The sequence below is a fragment of the Hipposideros armiger genome, unplaced genomic scaffold (genome assembly GCF_001890085.2).
Source record: "Hipposideros armiger isolate ML-2016 unplaced genomic scaffold, ASM189008v1 scaffold_776, whole genome shotgun sequence".
NCBI lineage: Eukaryota > Metazoa > Chordata > Mammalia > Chiroptera > Hipposideridae > Hipposideros > Hipposideros armiger.
This window is the reverse complement of record NW_017732126.1, coordinates 699,618-720,775: the sequence shown is the minus strand read 5'-3', so window position 1 is coordinate 720,775 and position 21,158 is coordinate 699,618. Positions and strand designations below refer to the sequence as shown.

Genomic DNA, 21,158 nt, shown 5'->3' with positions numbered 1-21,158 from the left:
CTCTCTCTCTCTCTCTCTCTCTCTCTCTCTCTCTCTCTCTCTCTCTCTCTCTCGCTACCACCACACACAATAAGAGGTCAAAGATAGGCATTCTCTTTTAAGAAAGGGGCTGTTGATACTTTGCTTTGTTTCATGTAACTGTCTATTTCATCATGCTTGGTGAAGTACAAAAATAAAAGAGCCAAAAAGAATTTGAGAATGGTAAGTTTCAAAGGCGTGTTTTAAAAAATGATATAAGTTTATGAAAGAGACAAAAGTTGTTGCAATTCCAGATGTCCCAATACTGAGTAGAACCTTGAAGGCTCTTAAAATATTATTCACAGAAATCTCAAGATAAAACCTCTAGTTGGTTACAGCTGTTTTTAAGGAACCAGGAAATTGTTACCTGTTTCAGGACCACAGCCCTTCTATTAAACACTAGAGATTATACTCTGAGTAGGCAAAAACTACTAGAAGAATTTGGCTTCTGAAATTCTGGGGCAGGCTTTTAAGATTTCACCATTTAAATACTATCTTACTAATGGTTGTTTGATTGTTTTAATCTTCTTGTGCAAAAGAATTGGATGCAAAAACACATCTTACAGCCTCTGAAATTTTTAGGAAGTAAACTGAATTTCCCTACACTAAAGAGTAAAGCAAGAAAGTGTCATCAAATCCCCCTTTCCCCCCCACCCCCACTGATTGAGATGGTTCCCAATGGAAGTGTATTGATCATCTGGAGTGAACTCACAACTTTAAATTCACCATCTTCATCAGTGTTCACCTCCTCAAGCGTCTGCGTATGTGATTTTATCACAGACAAAATAGAACTACAGATTTCTACAGGTAAATAAAATGTCCGACTTTTTTGTTCAGTAATTTCAATGGCATTGAGTATCCCCTGGCATATTCATGTCTGTCAATCAGCATTTTAGAGGATGCGATATGCATAAATAAAAACCATAATTTAAAGAATATATCTGATTTTCACAGTGCAATTACAGAAAGATATAAACTAGGGACAGGTCATCAACGGGCTAAAGTAGTGATCAGACTGGCACACATTTCAAAAAAATCCATGGTGTGACTGCCCAGGCGAGGTGTAACTGAAGACAAGGTGCTTCCGGTCAGGGAGCCAGTGAGGGAGCTGGAGAGCGAATGGCTCTCCGCAGTCACAGAATCAAAGCTTGATCTCGGTCTATGTAAGCCAGCAGCAGAGCAGGAGCGCTGAGGTGTCGAGGAGCCAGACCTCTGCTCCACCACTTCATCTGAAACGGACCAGAGAAGAGCAGTTGATCTGAAAGGCGTATGGGCCCAGCCCTTCCTAAGAAGCTGCTGTATTCAGAATGGTAAATAAACATATCTGAGCAAAGACAACTTAATAATGAATGTCATATTTGTAATGCAATGCCTTAGGAGCAGGGAGACAATACTACCTCTTCCCTCCACAATCATAAAAGATATCACTAATTAATCACAACATTTCCACAGTCAAATGTGACCCATAAATCCTTCCCAACATAAGATTCAGCATTAACCTTGAAATCAAACTGATATCCCTGCATATGAAAACAGCACATCCTTGAAGGCTTATTTTCTTACAGAATACCAATAAATAATCACTCAGATAAAGATAAGTTACCAATACACAGTGGTTCTGAAATTCAGTGCACACTAAAATTGAGGGGGGTGTGGGGGGGAGGGATCTTGTTAGAAACGTAGATTCCCTGTCTCCCAGGGCCCGTCTCCAGAGATCCTGATTTAGCAGGTCTGGGGGTAGGTAGTTCCCAAGAATCTTCATTTTAATAAAGAACTATGCATAATTTTGATGAAGGTGGTCTGGGGACCACATAAACAATGCTATAGCTGATGGTGGTTCAAGAATAAAATTGTAAAGCTCTGTTTAAATCTACTTCCTTATACCTGAACTCAGTTCTATTCTTGTTCCATCCAGCACCTGACCCTCAGTTTATTCTCTTTTTATCCCACATAGGTCTCTGAATGGAATAAGCACACCTGGTTCACCCAGTTTAACTCTCAGCACAGTAAGTACCTGGACAGGATGGCCTCCCCTGATTCCTCGATGGCCATGGACACTGCAATCCTACCTAAATCCCAGGAGAGGCCTATTGGGTCAACGTGGCCAACCAGGATGAGGTGAGTAGATGAACAGGGAAGTTTGGATCATATAACGCTAACAGTAATAAATATGAATGACGAAATGTGACAACCTGACAACATCAGATCTTTTAGGTAAAAATTGCTTCCCTGTTTTTTGCCCCACAGCCAACACTTCAAATGACTTTTTTATGCCAAGGAAGCACTTCTTTTCGGGAGGTGCTGGATTAGGGGGATTCTACACGTCTCTGGTCCTTTTTATTTTACTTACTAAATCTAGGTTACTTAAAACCAGTACATAAGACCTACCCACCACGTCTTTGAAATGATTTTAACATCTTGTCAACTAGTGTCAAGTTTTATCTTCTCAGAGCTCATGCCTGCATAGCTTCCTTACCATCAATGCTTTTAAAGTCCAAAAGATAGCTTCTATTGTCAACCAGGTAAAGCTGTAAGCTCATTTTCACATAGTTGCCAGTCACTGGGTTTTTTCTTCTTACACGAAGATGGTATGCATTCACTACCTAAAACGAGAAATCTTCTATAAGGAAAAATGTTACAAATAACAAACTATCCTTTTTGCAAAGAATATCAATACAAATAACGGATAGAGGTGGGGCAGAGAAGAAATTCCTGAATGATCCTTGTTTTATATTAATAACATGGTAGTTTAGTATTTATTTAATCCCCACTAACAGTACTGTTTGTGTATAGCAATTAAAATTTGCAGGGAGCTCAGAGATTATACTAGTATAGCATCTAGCCTTCATTCTAAGGCCTCACTCTAAAACATCAATAATAATTTTGGTTACCCAGCCTCAACTTGAATTGTTTACCTATGAATATGGAGTAGGAAGGAATAAAGGATAATTAACATGCTGATGGTTTGCATCAAGCACTATTAACAGGTAGAGTCACAAAATTTAAGTATTACAATAATCCTGTGAGAAAGATATGTGCCTTTTGAAGATAAGAAACCTACAACTCAGATAAAGATGATTCTGGGTTTGCAAAACAGCTATCAAATTAGTTCCAAAAATTTTTCAGTAAGGAATGTTAAAGATATTAAGATCCCTTTTTTTAATTAAATCAAACTGCTTCAGAAAATAGAACTGTTTTAAATGGTTTTAATAAAATATTTTACTTATGCATTTCATGTACAAATAATAATGAAAATCACTGATTTATCCAAACATGTCAAGTGAACATTTACATGGTATGTTTGAACGTTTTTCTTCTATCTTTAAAAATACATTCATAGTCCTCAAGAAAGGAACAAGTTACAGAAATACTTGAAATGACAAAATGCCCCCCCACAACATATACTCAAATAGATTTTAAATGAGTTTGAGCACTAATAAAAAAAAGTAAAATGTGGACTGAGAGTAAGAAAAATATGCCATAACTAAGGATTAAAAACACCAGCCAAATAAGAAAGATTTTTCTCAACTTAGAGAAAAGTATTTGTTGACTGAGTAAATATATCCTGATGGTATAATTTGTATTGACCACTAGCTGCTACAGCTACTGACAAAGAGGAAACAAAAGGGGAAAAAAAAGAAAACACTCCCTAAAAAATGAGAGAGAAAAGTAAAAACATACTACCTTTTAAGATGCACAACTTTTTATTGCTATAATGAATGCTGAAACAGGAAGACTATTTTCTCAGGTTGATTACTTTTTGTTTCTCTGCCAAAAATGCTATTTTGTAATTCAAAAATATGTAGGTTCCCAGCATCAACACTCTTCTTCCTTAAAGAGGTTTACTTGTTTTGTTTTGAATGCACATGGTATATTATTTTAATTTTTTTTTTTTAGCTGAGCCATTCCGCCACCTGTTGGCAGCTCAGCAGCAGCTTAGCTCGGGCCAGGCATCGAACCGCTGTTGCTCAGAGCTCAAATTCTTGAGCAAGCTCTTAACCAACTGAGCCACTCGGCCGGCCCGGGCCACAAGTGGTATATTATTGCAAAGAATGGGGTTTATCAGCCAGAAGCATCAAGACTACTAGATTTCTATCTAAATCAAAAACAATCTTTTTATTGACAACAGTACTCAACTCAGCAGCTCAGAGTAGCTTACTACATTAAAAAAACGGCTCCTACAAATGACTTAATATACAATTTCCTACCTTCCATTCAAAATCCAGCTGTTTCATAGCTCGGTAAACTTCAGCCATAATGTCATATGGTTTGCTTTGACTTCGAATTCCAAGATGCCACTTGGCTTTTTTTACAGCTAAAGATTTGGGTTTAGTCGTATTCAGAGCATCCAATGGGCATCTTGCTTTAGGGCTGTCTGCTATAAGAGGTGGCATCCTTTCCGGGTGAGGTTTCAGGCCTGGGGGAATATGCATGGCACTATCATCCATAAAAGAACCAGTTGGGGGACTGGAGGCGAGGTAGAACTCACTGGCCTGGTTCATTATTCTCCGATTGTCAATGATAAGATGATAAGCCACGGCAAGCTGGTCTTGAGGGTCGCCACTATATAAACTGTTCATGACTTCAGATTCTGTGCATTCAAACTTCTCACACACTTCTTTCACAGCCTCATCATCAATGACGTTAGCATCATAGGAGGGGTCTTCAGGAAATAAGTAACTGGGCAAATCTTGTTTAAACCATTCATGTTCTCTAGGAAAAATACCACAATACACTATTGTAAGAACATGCTTTGGCAAGTCCCCGATAATTTAGATGTGGGGCAATACAATATAACAGAATCAGAAAAGTCTGCTCTCAAGTCACTTACTAGTTATGTGACTCTGGGTAAATTAATTAACCCTTATGCTTGAGTAACTATGGGTATTCAGACCTGGGTATTTGGTTAACATTTTCTTTAAAATAAACAAAATGAGCCTGTCACTTCAAAGGAAAAAACTGGAGGTATTTGATGCCAATAATAAAATTCAAGATTTCAAGCAAAATTTTAGAATTATGTGTAATTTATATCTGTCTCCATGAGCTTGACAGGTTCCCAATACTTAAAGACTTTTCTGATAACTTTGTAGTGATGATCATAATAAATATGATTTTTGATACTGTTATAATAAAATGTGTTACCATTTGGAAAATCTCTCTAACTCAATAACCCAGTATTTTCCAAATGACCAACGCATGATATTGCAGAATTATACATGGGTAAAAAAAAGTTCCACTCAAAAGGCAAAACAGAGCAGTGGATTTTATTAAAGTACAATGGTTAATTGATACATTTTCTGTTTGATAACACAACTAACATGTTAAGGTTTGGTTTAGTATCAAAGAAAATATGCACAACTATCTGAAATGCTATTAAAACATTTATCACTTTTCCAACCCCTTACATGAGTGAGGTCAGATTTTGTCCATAGACTTCAACTAATACAACATATGGCAACAGACTGAATCAAGAAGTAGATATGAGAGCCTAGCTGCTATCTCTGATTAAGCCAAACACTAAGAGGATTTGAAAACTGTAAAATAATGCCACTCTGGTCACCAATTTTTTTGTTTGGGAAAATAAGGTTATTTTTCATAAAAGATGCTAATTAGGTTTATTATTATTTTCAAGTTAATTAAATATATTTTTTAAATGTCTCAGTTTTAATTTCTAATATGGTAAATATTTACAGTTATACCTGCATTTAAAAAAAAAAAAAGCCTTTTTGGAGACCTCAACTTTAAAAGTGTGAAGGGGAAGTAAACCAAGAGTTCAAGAACCAGGCTCCTCCATTTTCTTACACTTCTGAGCCTTTATGCATGATGCTACTATTGCCCCCCTAGACTATCACACCCCTTTTCACTCAACATGTACTATTCCTTCAGAATTGTGTCAGCAATACTACATAAGGGAATGGAGCACTCTCTAAGCTTAAATCCAGATCAATAATATATTTTGTCTGGATGCCTTCTATTAACTGATTCATTAATTTATGAATATTTACTAAGGGCACATTATGTCAAAAAATATACATTCCTTCACCTCACAGAGATTATATTGTAGCTGGATAAAGATTAAACAAATACAAAAATACATGGTTACTCACAAAAACAAATATATAGTGTAGTTACAAATATATAAACATGAAAATCCTGTGATAAAGATTCTGAGTGGACAATAGGGTAAAACGAGAGTATATAATTCAGAATGAGAGGCAGGTGATTAGGGAAGCAACTCAGTAATATTTAAGCAGATAACACAATGATTACAAGTCATCTAAGCAGAGTTGAGAAACAAGTACTCCCAACAAAAGAAACAATGTATGCAAAGACTCTGAGACATGAAAGAGTTTTGCCATGTTCAAAGAACTGAACTCAACCCACCATCAGGAAAGCATAATTAATGAGTTATGCGTTAGAGTGGCAAAGACATCAGATATTTCTGACAGCAGTAGGCTATAAAAATGGTTTTGGGATTTGAATCTATGATTAATGAAATTTTTTAAAAGGACGGGGTGGCATGATCTAATTTGCATTCTGTAAAGATTGTTCTGCTTGTGATACAGAAATTGAATTGAAAAGATAAAAAATGATAATAATGATGATAACACTACTGCAATGGTCCGAGTGAGAAATAATGGTGTGCCAAGGCCTGAGGGTATACAAAGATGAAACTTCTACAGCTTCTAGATTTTTCTATTATAACATTCCCACTTTTTTACAGTTGTTGATTTTTAATCTTCTCCACAAAACTGGGAGCTCCTTGAAATAGGGACCATGTCTTATTTAGCTCTACTCCAGTACCTAGTAAATACTCAATAAATGCAGAATAAATAAATGATGAATGGACACATGAAGTAAGAAGACAAAAATGAATCCATCAATGTGTTTATTTACTATATCAAGATAATAATAAGTATCTAATAAATGTTTAATAAAAATGACTGATAATATTAATTTTTCAAAAGAAATAATAGAAGAAATTATATTAGATGTCTAACATTTTAAAAAATCAATGATAAATAGGGAAGATGAACACTTTTGAATGAACTCCAAAAATTCACTCTCCCATAGAAGAAATGAGATTAACAGCAAAAATTGTCAAAATCAACGTTTTCAGAACTCCGGAATTCAACCAAAGGCTTACAACAATCTGAGAAACGTTTATTAAAAAAAAAAAAAAAAAAGGCCAAATCGCAGGAAGAACAGCAAGATTTATAATGGTTTAAGTTGCCCTATGTCCATCTACCTTTCCCCATGTCTACAGTAGTCTTGAAAACCAAGAGCCTCACAATCATGGTAGGCCAGGAAGCCAGCAGCCCAACAATCACTGGGGGGAAGATGGGGAGAATAGGTTTAGTGTCCTCCAAAAGTCCTACCCCCACAGAACTGTCATTATTTGACATGTCTGGCAGTTCCCTGGAATCCTCCACAAGCAAGCCTTGTCTTCATCTGACCTGACTCAGAGCTCCCTCACTGCAGCATTTTCCCAGGATAATTGTCGAAAACAAGCAATGGCAACTGTCTAACATCTCAGATGTCTAACGTGGCAATAAGAGTTGGAGCAAACAAGAAGCTGAACAAAAAAACTTAAAAAAAAAAAAAAAGTTAGAAAATAAGAGTTCCACAGGGGTCCTTGAAATACTCTGCTATATTTCCGGGACTCAAGAAGGCCACACACACACATGCAGTACTATGTGCACAAGGACCTAATTTCTCATCACTGGCTGACTTTGAGGCTCAGTGCTGGCAGGAAGTGAAGACTAAGGCAGATTTATGAACTTCTCAGAGCACTGAAGACATACTCCAACATGCACAGAATTCCACAGCAAAAGCTGGCAGCGTCATTAGATCCAGGAATCTAAGGAAGCCTCTATCTAATAATTAGTTGACCATTATGCTAACCAAGTAGAAACGTGAGTGGCTACCCATGACAAAGAACACAGACTTTATGGAATCAGTTCAGTGAAATCACTAAAAAAACAAGAGCAACAACAACATACGATTACAAACTCTAGATATATACCCAAAAGAAATGAAAACATATGACCATACAAAAATTTGTATATGAATGATCACAGCAACATTATTCATAAGAGTCAAAAAGTGAAAACAACTCAAATATCCATTAACTGATGAATGAATAAACAAAATGTAGTATATCCATCCAAAGAAATATTTTTCAAGCAAAAAAAGAATGAAGTACTGATACCTGCTACCCCGTGTAAGATCCTTGAAACATTATACTAGGTAAAAGAAGCCAGACTCAAAAAGCCACACACTGAATGATGCCATTTACGTGAAAAGCCCAGAATAGGCAAACCCAGAAATAAAGTAGATAAATGGTTGCCAGGGGCTGGGAAGAAAAGGAAATGAGGAATGCCTACTAACGGGTAAGTTTCTTTTGGGGATGATGAAACTATTCTGGGCTGTGATCGTGGTAATGACTGTAAAACTCTGTGAACATATTAAAAAACACTAAATTATACACCTTAAAAGGGCACATTTGTGGTATGTAAATTATATCAATAAAATAAATGTTTTAAAAAACAATAAGGAGGGAAATAAATCTAAATTTTTATTTCTAATTCATTAAACAAAGGACCATAATTGCTTATAATGAGAAAACATGCCAATTAAAAAGCCATACTTCCAGCTTTTGAGTTTCAGGAGTCAGTTTCTGAATTAACTCTACCAAGGCAGGCAGTCACTAAGATGTTTATGAGGGTTCACCTGCGACACTGTCAATTCATTTCACAAGGATTACAACACAGCCACCAGAAATCATGTCCTTCTATCACTACCTGATACCTGATTTTGATATATGACTTAAGACTTAAGAGTTATAAAGATTACCAATCAAATTTTAGAAACTTCCCAATGTGTTCAAACTTCTTTAAGTGAAGCTAAAAAGTCTTAATTTTATATATTCACTTAAAAATAATATTAATAGCTAACATTGTGTGCTGGACACTTTTCTAAGAGCTTTAATTCTATTAGGTTGAATATTTGCAGTACCTACAAAAATAGTGAATTCATATGGTTCAACCTAAGACTATTCTCCCAACAAATATACAATGTATAATGTAACTAAAGCAAAAAAAAGAAAGTATATGATGATAATAAACAGAAGAATCAGGATTCATACTTAGTTGAACTTCATACACTTCACTTTTAACTACAATAACATTAATAGCAATACTTAGCTTAAGATGCTTAGGGAAATACAAGATGTGATTTTTAATGAACACAATCTCTGTCTTGTCTACTACTGTATCCCCAGCACCTAGCATAGGACCTTGCAGAGTAGCTGCTAAATATTTGTTGAATAAATGAAAGCAAAATGATTAAATGAATGAGTAGATATTGAGATATATTTTCTAACCACCAACGATTTACCATCTTATAAAAAAATAAGATCTGTAGAGGAATATCTGCTAGATAGACTCTAATAAAAGAAATACAAAATACTATGGTATATTGGAGAAAAGACAGATGTCATAAAACTCATACAACAATTCAGATTAGTGGAAATAGTATAATTTTGAATTCAGGCAATTTCTGTGTTGAGCCCCACTTCTGAATCTTAATTCATATCAAACATACAATGCATGGCACATATTAATGCTTGGTCCCTAACTTAAAGGAACTTAAAATTTAATAGGGGCAAACAGGTACATAAAGGAATCATAACATAAGTTTTCTCTACTTCAGTTTCATGGTCAGTAAAATGAGATGAATAATAGCAACCTATTAACAGTCAATGCAATAAACAATGTCAAGTATCTAGCAAAATACCTGGTATATAATAACTGTTCAAGAATTAGTAATTCTTTCCCTGTTGAACTGTATTTTAGCAAATCAAGAATTCCCAAACGTTAAAAAGCTGAATTTGGATAAACGAAAGTGACGAAAACTACTAATTCAAGTTATCACATTATTTTAAGTACAGAAGTGAATGCCACTATTTTATACCACCTACATATGTATAAATTAACTCACCCTAGGAAACTTGTACTTACATTTTTCTTCTAAAGCCTGTACAGACACAAACATCTGTTTTAAAATAACAGTCAATACTTCTGCTCTTCCAAATGCATGTGCTAATCCAGGTACAAGTATATGATACCAGTATATCTAGTTTTCTTTCTAAGGAAAAGTCAATTAATTGAACTATATATTCTAAAGAATTATGAATACAAAATGTTTTTCCCTGCTAAGTTAATTTCCATAACTAAATCCGGTGCTAATTTACAATTTACATTTTTATGCATGAGGCCTGGAACACAGAAAGGAGGTGGCGGGAGGGTAAGAACGGTACACAAACGAAAGGAATTGGTCCTGGTTTGTGAGTTGTCTTGTAAATATTTAAATATTCCAAGTCACAGGTCTCTAAGTAGTCACTCTGGCTTATGAAGATAAGGAGAAGGATTCTGGAAAGATGTCAAAAGAATGTGTTTGTAGGCAAATACTTGATGAAATGTTAGATAAGAAAAAAAAGCCCTCTAGGAAACAGACCTGATAAGTAAAAAGTAGAAGGCACTGGGTCATCCTGGCCTGTGTGTGCTGCACAAAGGTCACAGTCATGGTGACACCAGCAACCACACTTCTCAAGGTTTCTCAGGAAAGAAGAAATTGTTCACCACAAACCCACTAGCAGCTATTTTTGAATTCAAAATCTTAGCAAAACTTTTATTTTTTATTTCACCAACCATATGTAAAATACCTAAATCTCACCCCATTTTCCTATGTGAAATTTATTCAAATACTTTCTGAGCATATACTATCTTCTTAGGCCTCTTAGCACTGCACATACAAACATCAGTAAGACACTCTCTCTCTCCTTAGTTACAATTTGAGAGAAAGACACAAAGAGAAATAGCTACATACAAAATGACAATGAAAGAATGAAAAAAGCAAGAACAGAATGTGGAAATCACAGAAGTGGAAGCAACAAACGTTAACTAGGAAAATCAGAAGTGATTTCACAAGGGAGGTGATAATGTGAGCGGAATTTGAAAGGACGAATGGAAATCAGGCAGGTCAAAAAAGGCAGAAAAGGCATCAGAGGCAAAAGGAATAGTATCAACAGAGACATGAAGCTGTAAAATATGTTATGTATGAGGAACAAGGAAAAATGGCACGCTAAAATGCCGTGCTAAAGCACTGATGTACAAGGAATGTGGTAGTGAGTGCAGGAAACGAGACTTCAGAAGAAGAGCCTTACTATGAAGGGCCTTGCATGCTTGGTTACCTAAGCCAAAAAGTTTGAAACAATCTGAAAAATTTAAAACATAAGTGACATGATCAGGTTTGTGTAATGAGGAAAGTAAAATTTGTATAAAGTGGTAGGACCTCGCATAAAGAAGGCTTTCAATTAGTGACACTATTGTTAATACTAGAATTATGTACATAACGGTAACCAAAAAAATATTCACCTTATGTCTTTGATAGTTGCTCGTTTCAGGGGATCAACCTGCAGCATGTGCATCAGGAGTGTGGCAACAGAACGATTGAGATATTCTGGGATATAAAAAACACCCCCTCGGATCTTCTTAAATAACGTAGGTACATGCTCATCATCAAATGGGAGGGTGCCACACAGAAGAGCGTATAAGATAACACCACAGCTCCAGATGTCAACTTCAGGACCTGCATACAACCTAAAAGAAAAGATGAAAACACAGACCTGAAACGCAAGTGTCACTTTTTCTCATCTACGAGGTACTCTGCTTCCATATAGACATAATGTGGACTTGGTATATATTGCTTGTCAATGTCTTTAATAAAGTCTATGGCCACGCCCCAACACTCAATGGTTTTCCTCCATAGAGAATAATTAACTGGTCTAACCAATTACTATTCAAGTTTTCCAAGAGAAAATGGTATTTTTATTTTCTTGGCACAAATTCATTTCACTGAACTTATTAATTGACTAATTAAAAAATATAAAACTTTCTATGGTTAGTTTTTGATAGAAACATCAAAGTAGATGACTATAAACTTGAAAAAAAATACTATATAGTGCATTGGCTAAATCTTTTTACTATAAAACTATTACCAGAAAGAAAATGGCTATATAATAGCATTTCATCTCTGGCATGCCAATCTTAAAGAATATTTGAAACTGTAAAGTACCTAACTAGTCCTGTGGCAATCTCTTTGACAGTATTTACCCTGTATCACATTATCCTGAGTACTTACTACTTTCATTTGAATCACTTGCTAGCTCATGGTACTAACATTAGCTTTGCTCCAGAAAACCTATGCCTAGAAGATTATTCCTTTTTTTTCTTACCCATCTATAGTATTAAAATTCCCCCAATAGCACATTACCAAACTCAAACCTGAGTCTGAGGTAACAAAGTATTAATAAGTCTCTATCATTCCAATTAAAAGAATATAATCCATTTCAATAAAAATTGCTGTCCATCATTTACATCATTGGCTGTACGGTCCAAACACCTATATCTGCTACCTGTGATAATTCGTACCTTTTCTGTCTTTTCTCTCATAGAATTGTGTTAACTTTGAAAATCAGATATGGTTCACTGTATGAGACTTGGGTTTATCACTGCATTCTGTATAAACATTTTAAAAATGTACCAATGAGTAAGCTACTTGTGCAGTTTAATTCATGAAACGACAATATTGTGCCTCCAAAACCTCATCTTCCAAAAACAAAATATAAAATACTGTGTATACTTTATAAAAGAATATGTAAAACACTATTAAAGGATCGTGTCTGAGAAGTAAATGATGACACTAGCTTAAATTTAGCAAATGCTTACTTTCTCATGTGCACTTTTCTAAAATGAAAAAAAACATGATTTATTTCAGTCATTTTTAATGGAAAACCTCCTTAAATACATTCATAACAAAATCTAAATTAAATATTTAAAAAATTGTTTAATATAAATACTGTCTCTTCAACAATGAAAAAAATTAAAGGGATAACTCTTTCTACTGTGTTAAAAATCTTACCTTCCAAAGAGAATAGATTATAATTAAATGTTATCAGAATGAACAAAAAATTACAAAAAGCTACTCCTTACTGATATATAATTACCTGCCTGAGATTACTTCAGGTGCTGCATAATTTGGAGATCCACAACTAGTTCGCAGAAATTCACCATCTGACATCATATTAGATAATCCTGAAAATAAGAGTAATGTTTACCTGGTGCTAGACATTTTTAAAAGTAGATATAGATAAATGTATGAGGAAAAATGTCAAGTCTTTAATGCGCTATACCTCATGTTTTTTAATAAATAAAAAAAAGCGATGGAAAGCATTTGTTAGACTAGAAAGAGACCGCTTCAGAGAGCTATTATGACAAAAAAGCTAAAACACATCACATGTATGATTGAAATTAAATTCCTTTTCTAAATAAGAATGTCGATTCACTTCACAAATGAGTGAACTATAAAATTTTACATTATATGAACTATAAAATTTAAAAGCATCAAAATATTACCAACTTCTACAGTTGAAAGAATAAAATAGAGACTACTACTTTTTTTTTTTTTTTTTAGCTGAGCCATCCTGCTACCTGTTGGCAGCTCAGCGGCTGCTCAGCTCGGGCTGGACTCGAACCGCTGTTGCTCANTTTTTTAGCTGAGCCATCCTGCTACCTGTTGGCAGCTCAGCGGCTGCTCAGCTCGGGCTGGACTCGAACCGCTGTTGCTCAGAGCTCAAACTCTTCAGCGAGCTCTTAACCAACTGAGCCACTCGGCCGGCCCGAGACTATTACTTTTTAATGCTATGTTTTCAAAAGGCTATGTTTTCAGATTTATAACAAAATCTCTAAGTAGAAATCAGATAGGCTCCAATTTATAAAGATTATGTTCCAAAAGTTTTTAATTTGGAAAGCTTTAATTGAACATAGAAAAAATAACCTATTGAACCAAAAATCTAGCTGAATTATAGTACTAAATGAGTTTCATGATTTAGAGCAGGAAAAGAAATAGGGTAACTAGTTTCCTGGTTTTTAGATCAAAGACAAAGAACTGACAGAAGTTTTAAATAAGCAAAGCTGAACTCTAGCACCCTTCCATCTCTCTTTCTATAACCTCTCACTTCCTAACCCTTTTCCCAAACACCCCACTATGGCATCCTTCCCAGGTATGGAAAGTGTTTGATGCATGAAAATTACATTTTACCATTTCTATTACCTCCAACAAAAACTCCTATTCTTTTATCAAGTTGTTAGATGTTACCCAGAGATCCACTGGCACTGTCCTCATCAATTCAAGCTGATAAAGCTCTAACCCTGCATGCAAATTTTCAGGTACCTCTGTTTAAGCGCATTCATCAAAGAAAATGCCCATTTTTCATTAGACTTTCAGTGGAGTTTGTGGTCCACATAAAAACAGTGAAGTTTCATTTCCTTAGTAAGAAATGCAGATTGAATGGCTTTACCTTGATGCTAGCTAGCCCTCTAACTTCTCTAGAAGTGTCTGCATTTCTTTTTAAAGTGTGCTTAAATAAACAGAACAAGCTGGTGTGGAGACTACAACTAATCCTTTTCCGTGGTACAGGATTTGTAGTGCTGTCACTGAAAGTTCTTAGTTCCGCAGGAGTGTTACACATTTGAAAAGGCAGCCAGTACATTTCTGAACAACCCTGGAGTTCCATACCAAAATCGGCTATCTTGGCATTCATGTGTGCATCCAAGAGTACGTTCTCTGGTTTCAGGTCTCGATGAACAACCATGTGCCTATGACAGTAATCCACAGCAGACAGGATCTGCTGAAAGAGCCGCCTGGCTTCCATCTCCTCAACCTATCAGGTATAAAAGAAGCTGCACTAAGAATATTTGGGACATCTACATAGCAAGAGCTTTAGTTTCATAATCAGCCTATGACTGAGTAAGCTCATTAGAATTGTGTTAGAATTCTTAACAAGTCAGACAGACAAATCCAAAACTTGCATTAAAGCTCAACATGTCATTCAACAGGTTTTGGGTTTTTTTTCTGCTGCTAGGCAGTAATACTTAATTTTCAATTAATATTACTAAACGTGCACAGGTTTGGGGGAATTGACAAGTAAAACATAGCCTAAACCAGAACTTGAGTGAAAGTGCTAAAAAAGGAAATAATTGAAGCTTCAACATGGAACAGATTTTTCATTTTGAAAAGCATAGGCATGTTAGCAATTAAATAGATTTCCGAAAATCAGTATTTCAAAAGGTGCACTTTTTAAGAAAGAGAATATGTCTAATAATCTGTATGTGTAGTTGAACATTATTACCAAAGCAACCCCAGCTTTGAAAATATCTTTGTGGCTTGCTATTTGCCACTACTTTCCTCTTTTTAAGCTTAGGAGTTTATTATCATACTAGATACTGTGTTACTCACCCGTCCATGTTTGCAGATGTAGTCGAACAATTCACCACCAGACACATATTCCATCACCATAAAAAAATCTGTTGGGGTGCTGATCACCTGGTATCTTTTTCGTAAATACAAAAGAAGTTAATAAAAAGTTATTATAACCAAAATGAACCCCATATATCTTATTCTTGCTACCATTTTATATTCTAGTGCTTTATAATATTTTTAAGATTGCAAAAAATTGCATGACGTTATCAAAATAATCAGAAAGCTATAAACATGGAGCTTTACAAAATTAAACTACTTTCTGGGGCCGGCCGAGTGGCGCGTTGGTTAAGAGATGGCTTGAGACGCCAGAGGGCCCCAGTTCGGATCCCACATATGAGGCCCAGTGACACTGCCCTCTACAGCTAAGATGCTGAAAAACAGCTCAACCTGGAGCTGGGCTGCTGTGAGTCGCCGGCGACCATGTAGGCTGCAGCCCCTGCTGCAGTGGGTTGCCATGGGCTACCGTGTGTAGCCAGCAGCCAGCATGAGTGGCCAGGAGCCGCAGTGAGCGGCCGTCCAGAAGTGGGCGACTGATCTGTCTCACCCAGGAAGAGTGCAATGATGGTGCCAACTTGGGCCAGTGAAGCAACTTCCTCCACAAATAGACTGAAGAACAAAACAACAGCAACTTGTCTGTTCCCCTTCCCCCAATTCCCCAGCGCTGTTCCCATCCCCCAATTCCCCAATAAAAATCTTGAAAAAAAATATATATATATGTATATATATATATATATATATATATATATATATAATATTTGGGATTTGCTTCAAAATAATTTAAGGTGGGAGAAGTAGGAAGAAGCAGGTAAAACAATACACTGACAATTGTTGAAGCTGAATGACAGATACATGAGGCTTCATCACTTTACTTTGTACATATTAAAAATTTTCCATAGGGCCAGCCGAGTGGCTCGTTGGTTAAGAGTTGGTTTGTGTTGCCAGCTCTGAGCAGCAGGGCCCCAGTTCGGATCCCACATTAGGGCCAGTGACACTGCGCCCTCTACAGCTAAGATGGTAAACAACAGCTCGACCTGGAGCTGGGCTGCCGTGAGTCGCCAGCGATGGCACAGGCTGCAGTGGGCTGCCGTGTGCTACGTGAGTGGCTGGCAGCCAGCGTGAGCTGTTGTGAGCCGCAGTGAGCAGCCGTCCAATGGCCAGCGACCAATCTGCCTGAGCCGGGAAAAGCACAATAATAATACCAACATGGGCCAGTGAAGCGGCGTCCTCCACAACTAGGCTGAAGAACAAAAGGACAGCAACTTGTCTGTTCCTCTTCCCCGATTCCCCAATGCTGTTCCCTCTCCCAATTCCCCAATAAAATCTTAAAAAAAAAAAATTCCATTAAAAAAAATTAAATAGATTAACATATGTATGTGTGAAAGTAATCCACAGAGGACAAGAGCAATAAAATTTATTTATTTGTATGTTTCTAGGTACTCAAAGCTGAACACATTAAAAAAATAACAAAGAACATTAACTCCATTGGACAAAATAAAACTTTTCCTAAACTATTACGATCCCCCACACACACACACAATTTTACGAAAGCAAAAACTTTAAAAGCAAAACTATAACATTAATGTTTTAACTGACGACTGTATTTAACACCTACAAATGACCAATTGTTCTACTTTTTAAAATAGGTTTGCTTTGCTTATAAACGATTATCCATAGTTTGATAGATCATGAGCAACATCTAATTCACACTGAGTTACCCATATATTTAGGGCCACTAAGTCTAGCTGTGTGGTTTTCACATGGCTTCAAGGCACCAGGGGAAGGCACAGGTAGGAGCAGAGAAGCGGCCCAGGTGCCACCCGTTAAGTAGTTTTGGTAATTAGTCCACCAGACGGGGAACATTTTATCAATGTGCACAAAATCAACTATGTGGTGGATGGTGGTTCGAGTTCTATTCCTTATTAAAGAGAAGGGGGAAATGGCCAGGAAGTTAGTGATATAACTACATATTAGAAATTTTAAGAGAGGACACATCATGTATGAACACTTGGAAAAAGTAAAATATTAAAGCTATAGTACTGAAAATGATTACAGATTTTCAGAACAAATATTTCCACTAGCAATCTTCAGTCTTCGGGATGAAAAATGACAAGGTGCCCCCACTTACATAAAATAAACTATCCATAGTATAACTGAGGAATAAGATGGAGAGTACTTCAAATGAACTGTGGAAAGGGAATTTTACTGAGAACTCGAGAAGAAAAGGCTCTGTAAAAGCCATCCTAACGGGCACCGAACTCTAATTGAATAAAGTGAATAGTGTAGAGCAGGGGCACTTACTATGCCACCTCACTGTAGGCTAATCTGATTTATTAACAGAATTCTCAATCACTTGGCTGCTCTGTACATCTTTAGGGCATAAGAGAAAAGAAGGGATGAAATTCTAATAAATTTAGCAGCTGATTTTCCCAAGCATACCACAGGTCTTCGATAGACAGACATTACACAAGCATTCTTTACGAAACACGAATCGTTCTTCAGCAGGTTCCTAATTAGAAATTTTCAGGCATTTCCCCTGTTGCTCCCAGGGCCTGAATTAACCAGGCCCCTGCCCATCTCTGTAGTTCCGGATCGCCCTTGAGTCCCACCACGGCAGCGCACTGTTTCTTTGACTTGAGTCAGGCTGCACTTCCTCCTGCCACAGCTCCTATAAGCTGCTCCTGCTAACCTGAATCCTACCCACCCTTTAACTGGTTACTAATCATCCCTTAGATCTCAGCTTAAAGGTCACTTCCTAAGTGCGGATCAAGTCCTTTTTGCTCTCCCAGGATCATTTCCCTCAGCTTCAGAGCATGTATCTCAGTTTGTAATTATACCTTCATTATGATGATTACATTAATGAGGATGCACTTAGTAAAGTATCTATAACAAAGTAGGTATTTAAATAAATATATAAATTAGCACCTTTCAATAATGTGAGCAGCTTGGAGTCAAACCCAGATTAATCTGAGAGTGCAAAATTACAACAAAACCTTAAGAAATAAAATTTTCATTAACCAGAATGAGGTGGGGACAAAGGGAAACATGACGTTTAGAAGAAAAAAGCAAAAGAAACAAATGCAAATTTAGTGAAAAAGGCAATTTCCAGGATATGTTCTAAACCTGGCTAGGGTAAGCCAAACATTTTGTGCCCTCTAAAACAATAATTAATCACATTGAAGCATTATAAAAAATTCAGTCATTTTCTTAATACAACAGAAAAGGAAACTGATGTGCGTTAGATAATTTTTCAGAAACCATATTTCTAATTAAGCAAAAAAAAAATTCAAACACCAAAAAAAAAAAATCCATTTAAATAGCATATAAAAACTCAGGAAAAAAGAAATCCTTCTAAAGCTAGTCCAAAAGAAAAACAAATCAACATTTATGAGTATACCTTTTTGATGGCTATCGCTATAGATATTTAAAAATATTATTTATACAGCTATGTACAGAGGATAATATTTTTCTTTAATTAGAACTCAGTTATAAGGAAATGAAAGAATCATTATCCTTGGTTCACATCACTTACCTTTACTGGTCCATGAGTGGTTTGCTTTTATTTAATTATTATTTTTAATAATCTAAGTACTTACAAACCCATCACCCAAAATAAAAAGCCATGACCCTGACAATAACTTCCTATCTAACCATATAGTAGTCACTGTCCCCAACCCACTGCTTCTCCTCACCCAAGGTGGCCCCCATCCTGAATCCCATTCATCCCTTCCTTGCTTTCTCTTTTATCAGTTTTATTTATATATGTACAAATGTGTGTGTGTGTGTGTATCACTCTCTCTTCAGATGTATGTAAAGTATGTATTCATATGTGTATTTTTATTTTAATTGTTCTTAGCTTTTAAAAAAGGCTATCATTCTACATGTAACATTGTGGGACTTGTTTTGTTGCGATTCATCCACACTGTCTGGTTTGCTATGGTTATTTGATTTGACCATTGCATAGTATTCCATTGTATTTATTCATCTACCCTCCTGTTAATGGAGCGGCTATGTATTCATCCAATGTACCACTAACAGGCATTTAGGTTGTTTCTACAATTTTGCTATCATAAATAGCGCTGCTGTGCTGTGAACATTCCTGTACACGGCAAGATTTTATCTTTGATATGTACCTATGAGTGAAATTGCTGAGCCACAGTTTATCTGGCTTCCCATCTTACTCGGAGTAAAAGCCAAAGTCCTTACAGTGGCCTATAATAGCTTACACCATCTGGCTCCCTTTTATGTCTCTGAATTCGTCTCTTACTCCAATTCCCCCGAGATCGCTCTGTTCCCTTGCTCTCTGGCCTGTGGGACTTTCCACCTGAGAGCCTGTGTATTTGCTGCTCCCTCCCTCTGTTATTTGCCTCTTCCAGATATCTGCACAGCATATCTCCTCGCTTCTACACTAACATACAATATATTTTACTAATCTAGGGTTTATTGTCTATCTCCTCACCGTCCCCAACCACACCCACACACAGCCACACAAACATAAGCTCTATAACAGCAGAGAATTTCCTTGTCTTTTTGTTGGATGACATAGCCCCATGCCTAAATGGTGCCATTTGTTGAATGAATGATGGGATCAACAAGCGAACTTTCTGGCCTTATTTTCCTCCATTATTTTATACATACTCTGTGCCATCTGCCAAACCAGACTGTGTGTGACCAACACACCATGTTCTTTACACTTTCATTATTTTGCTCTTGCTTGTCCTCCTAGAATCATCAGGACCTTGTTTAAATGTCACCGCTTTACACGTGCTATAAATAATTACTGAACACCTACTATTGTGCTAGGTGCTAGGGAGATAAAGATGATATTTGCTATCTCCACTTAGAAGTCTACTGCGATTCGCAATTTAACATAGATCAAACAGTATCCTTAATGTTCACCCATCCCCCATCATACTCCTCCATTCTTCCTATCTCAGAAAATGGCATTATTTTCACCAACTAGTTACTCAAGACAAAAGCCAAAATCCCAATTGCTCAGGGAAAATTTTTTTTAAAGATTCCTCAATCCCTTTCTTTTCCTCAATAATTCATTAGTTCTACCTCCAAAACATATATGGGATCTATCGATTTCTCTCCATCTAGATCAGTACTGTCCAATAGAACTTTCTGCAATGATAGAACTTTTACATTGTCTCTGTCCAATACAATATCCACTAGCCACATGTGACTATTAAGCACGTGAAATGTGGCTAGGATGGCCAGAGAGCCAAATTTTTTATTTGAATTAATTTAAATTGATGCCACATGTGGCTAGTGACTACTGTATTGGATAGCACAAATCTAGACTATCACTTTAGTTAAAGCCACCAGAATCCCTCAGCTGGACTATCACAATAGCATCCCAACTGGTCTCTCTGATTCCACTTCTGTCTCCACACCCATTCTACACTCTAGTTATACCATGTCACTCCTCCAATTCTCTGAAAACTTTCCATTTAGTACAAAATCCAAACCTCCCAGCAAGGCCTTCCAGATGCTACAATATCTGGTCCATGTCTACTCTCTGATCTCGTGAACTACCTCTCTTTCACTCACTCCGCTCCCGACATTATAGAAATTTTTTTCCTACAACACTTGAAGATTATTTCATCCCTTTGAGGTTGCTGTTCCCCTTCCTTTGAGAACACTGTCCCTAGATCTTCATGGCTAGATCTTTATCACCCTTTAGGTCTTAGCTCAAACCTTACGTCTTCAGTAAGGCCTCCCCCACAACCTAGTTTAAATGAGCACTTTCTCCC

General features: G+C 36.5%; 1 protein-coding gene across 1 annotated transcript in view; it reads right to left on the bottom strand.

Moving 5' to 3' along the window:
- Window positions 1-217: 217 nt before the first annotated feature.
- Window positions 218-21,158, bottom strand: part of PRKAA2 (protein kinase AMP-activated catalytic subunit alpha 2) — a 47,851-nt gene continuing 26,910 nt past the window's right edge. The window contains exons 3-9 of the mRNA XM_019628272.1: window positions 15,379-15,472; window positions 14,659-14,803; window positions 13,088-13,175; window positions 11,457-11,681; window positions 4,227-4,731; window positions 2,495-2,621; window positions 218-1,247 (exon numbers count right to left, since the gene is read on the bottom strand). Coding sequence (XP_019483817.1) covers window positions 1,009-1,247; window positions 2,495-2,621; window positions 4,227-4,731; window positions 11,457-11,681; window positions 13,088-13,175; window positions 14,659-14,803; window positions 15,379-15,472 — 1,423 coding nt within the window. The 3' untranslated portion in view covers window positions 218-1,008. The remainder of the gene's footprint in view (window positions 1,248-2,494; window positions 2,622-4,226; window positions 4,732-11,456; window positions 11,682-13,087; window positions 13,176-14,658; window positions 14,804-15,378; window positions 15,473-21,158) is intronic.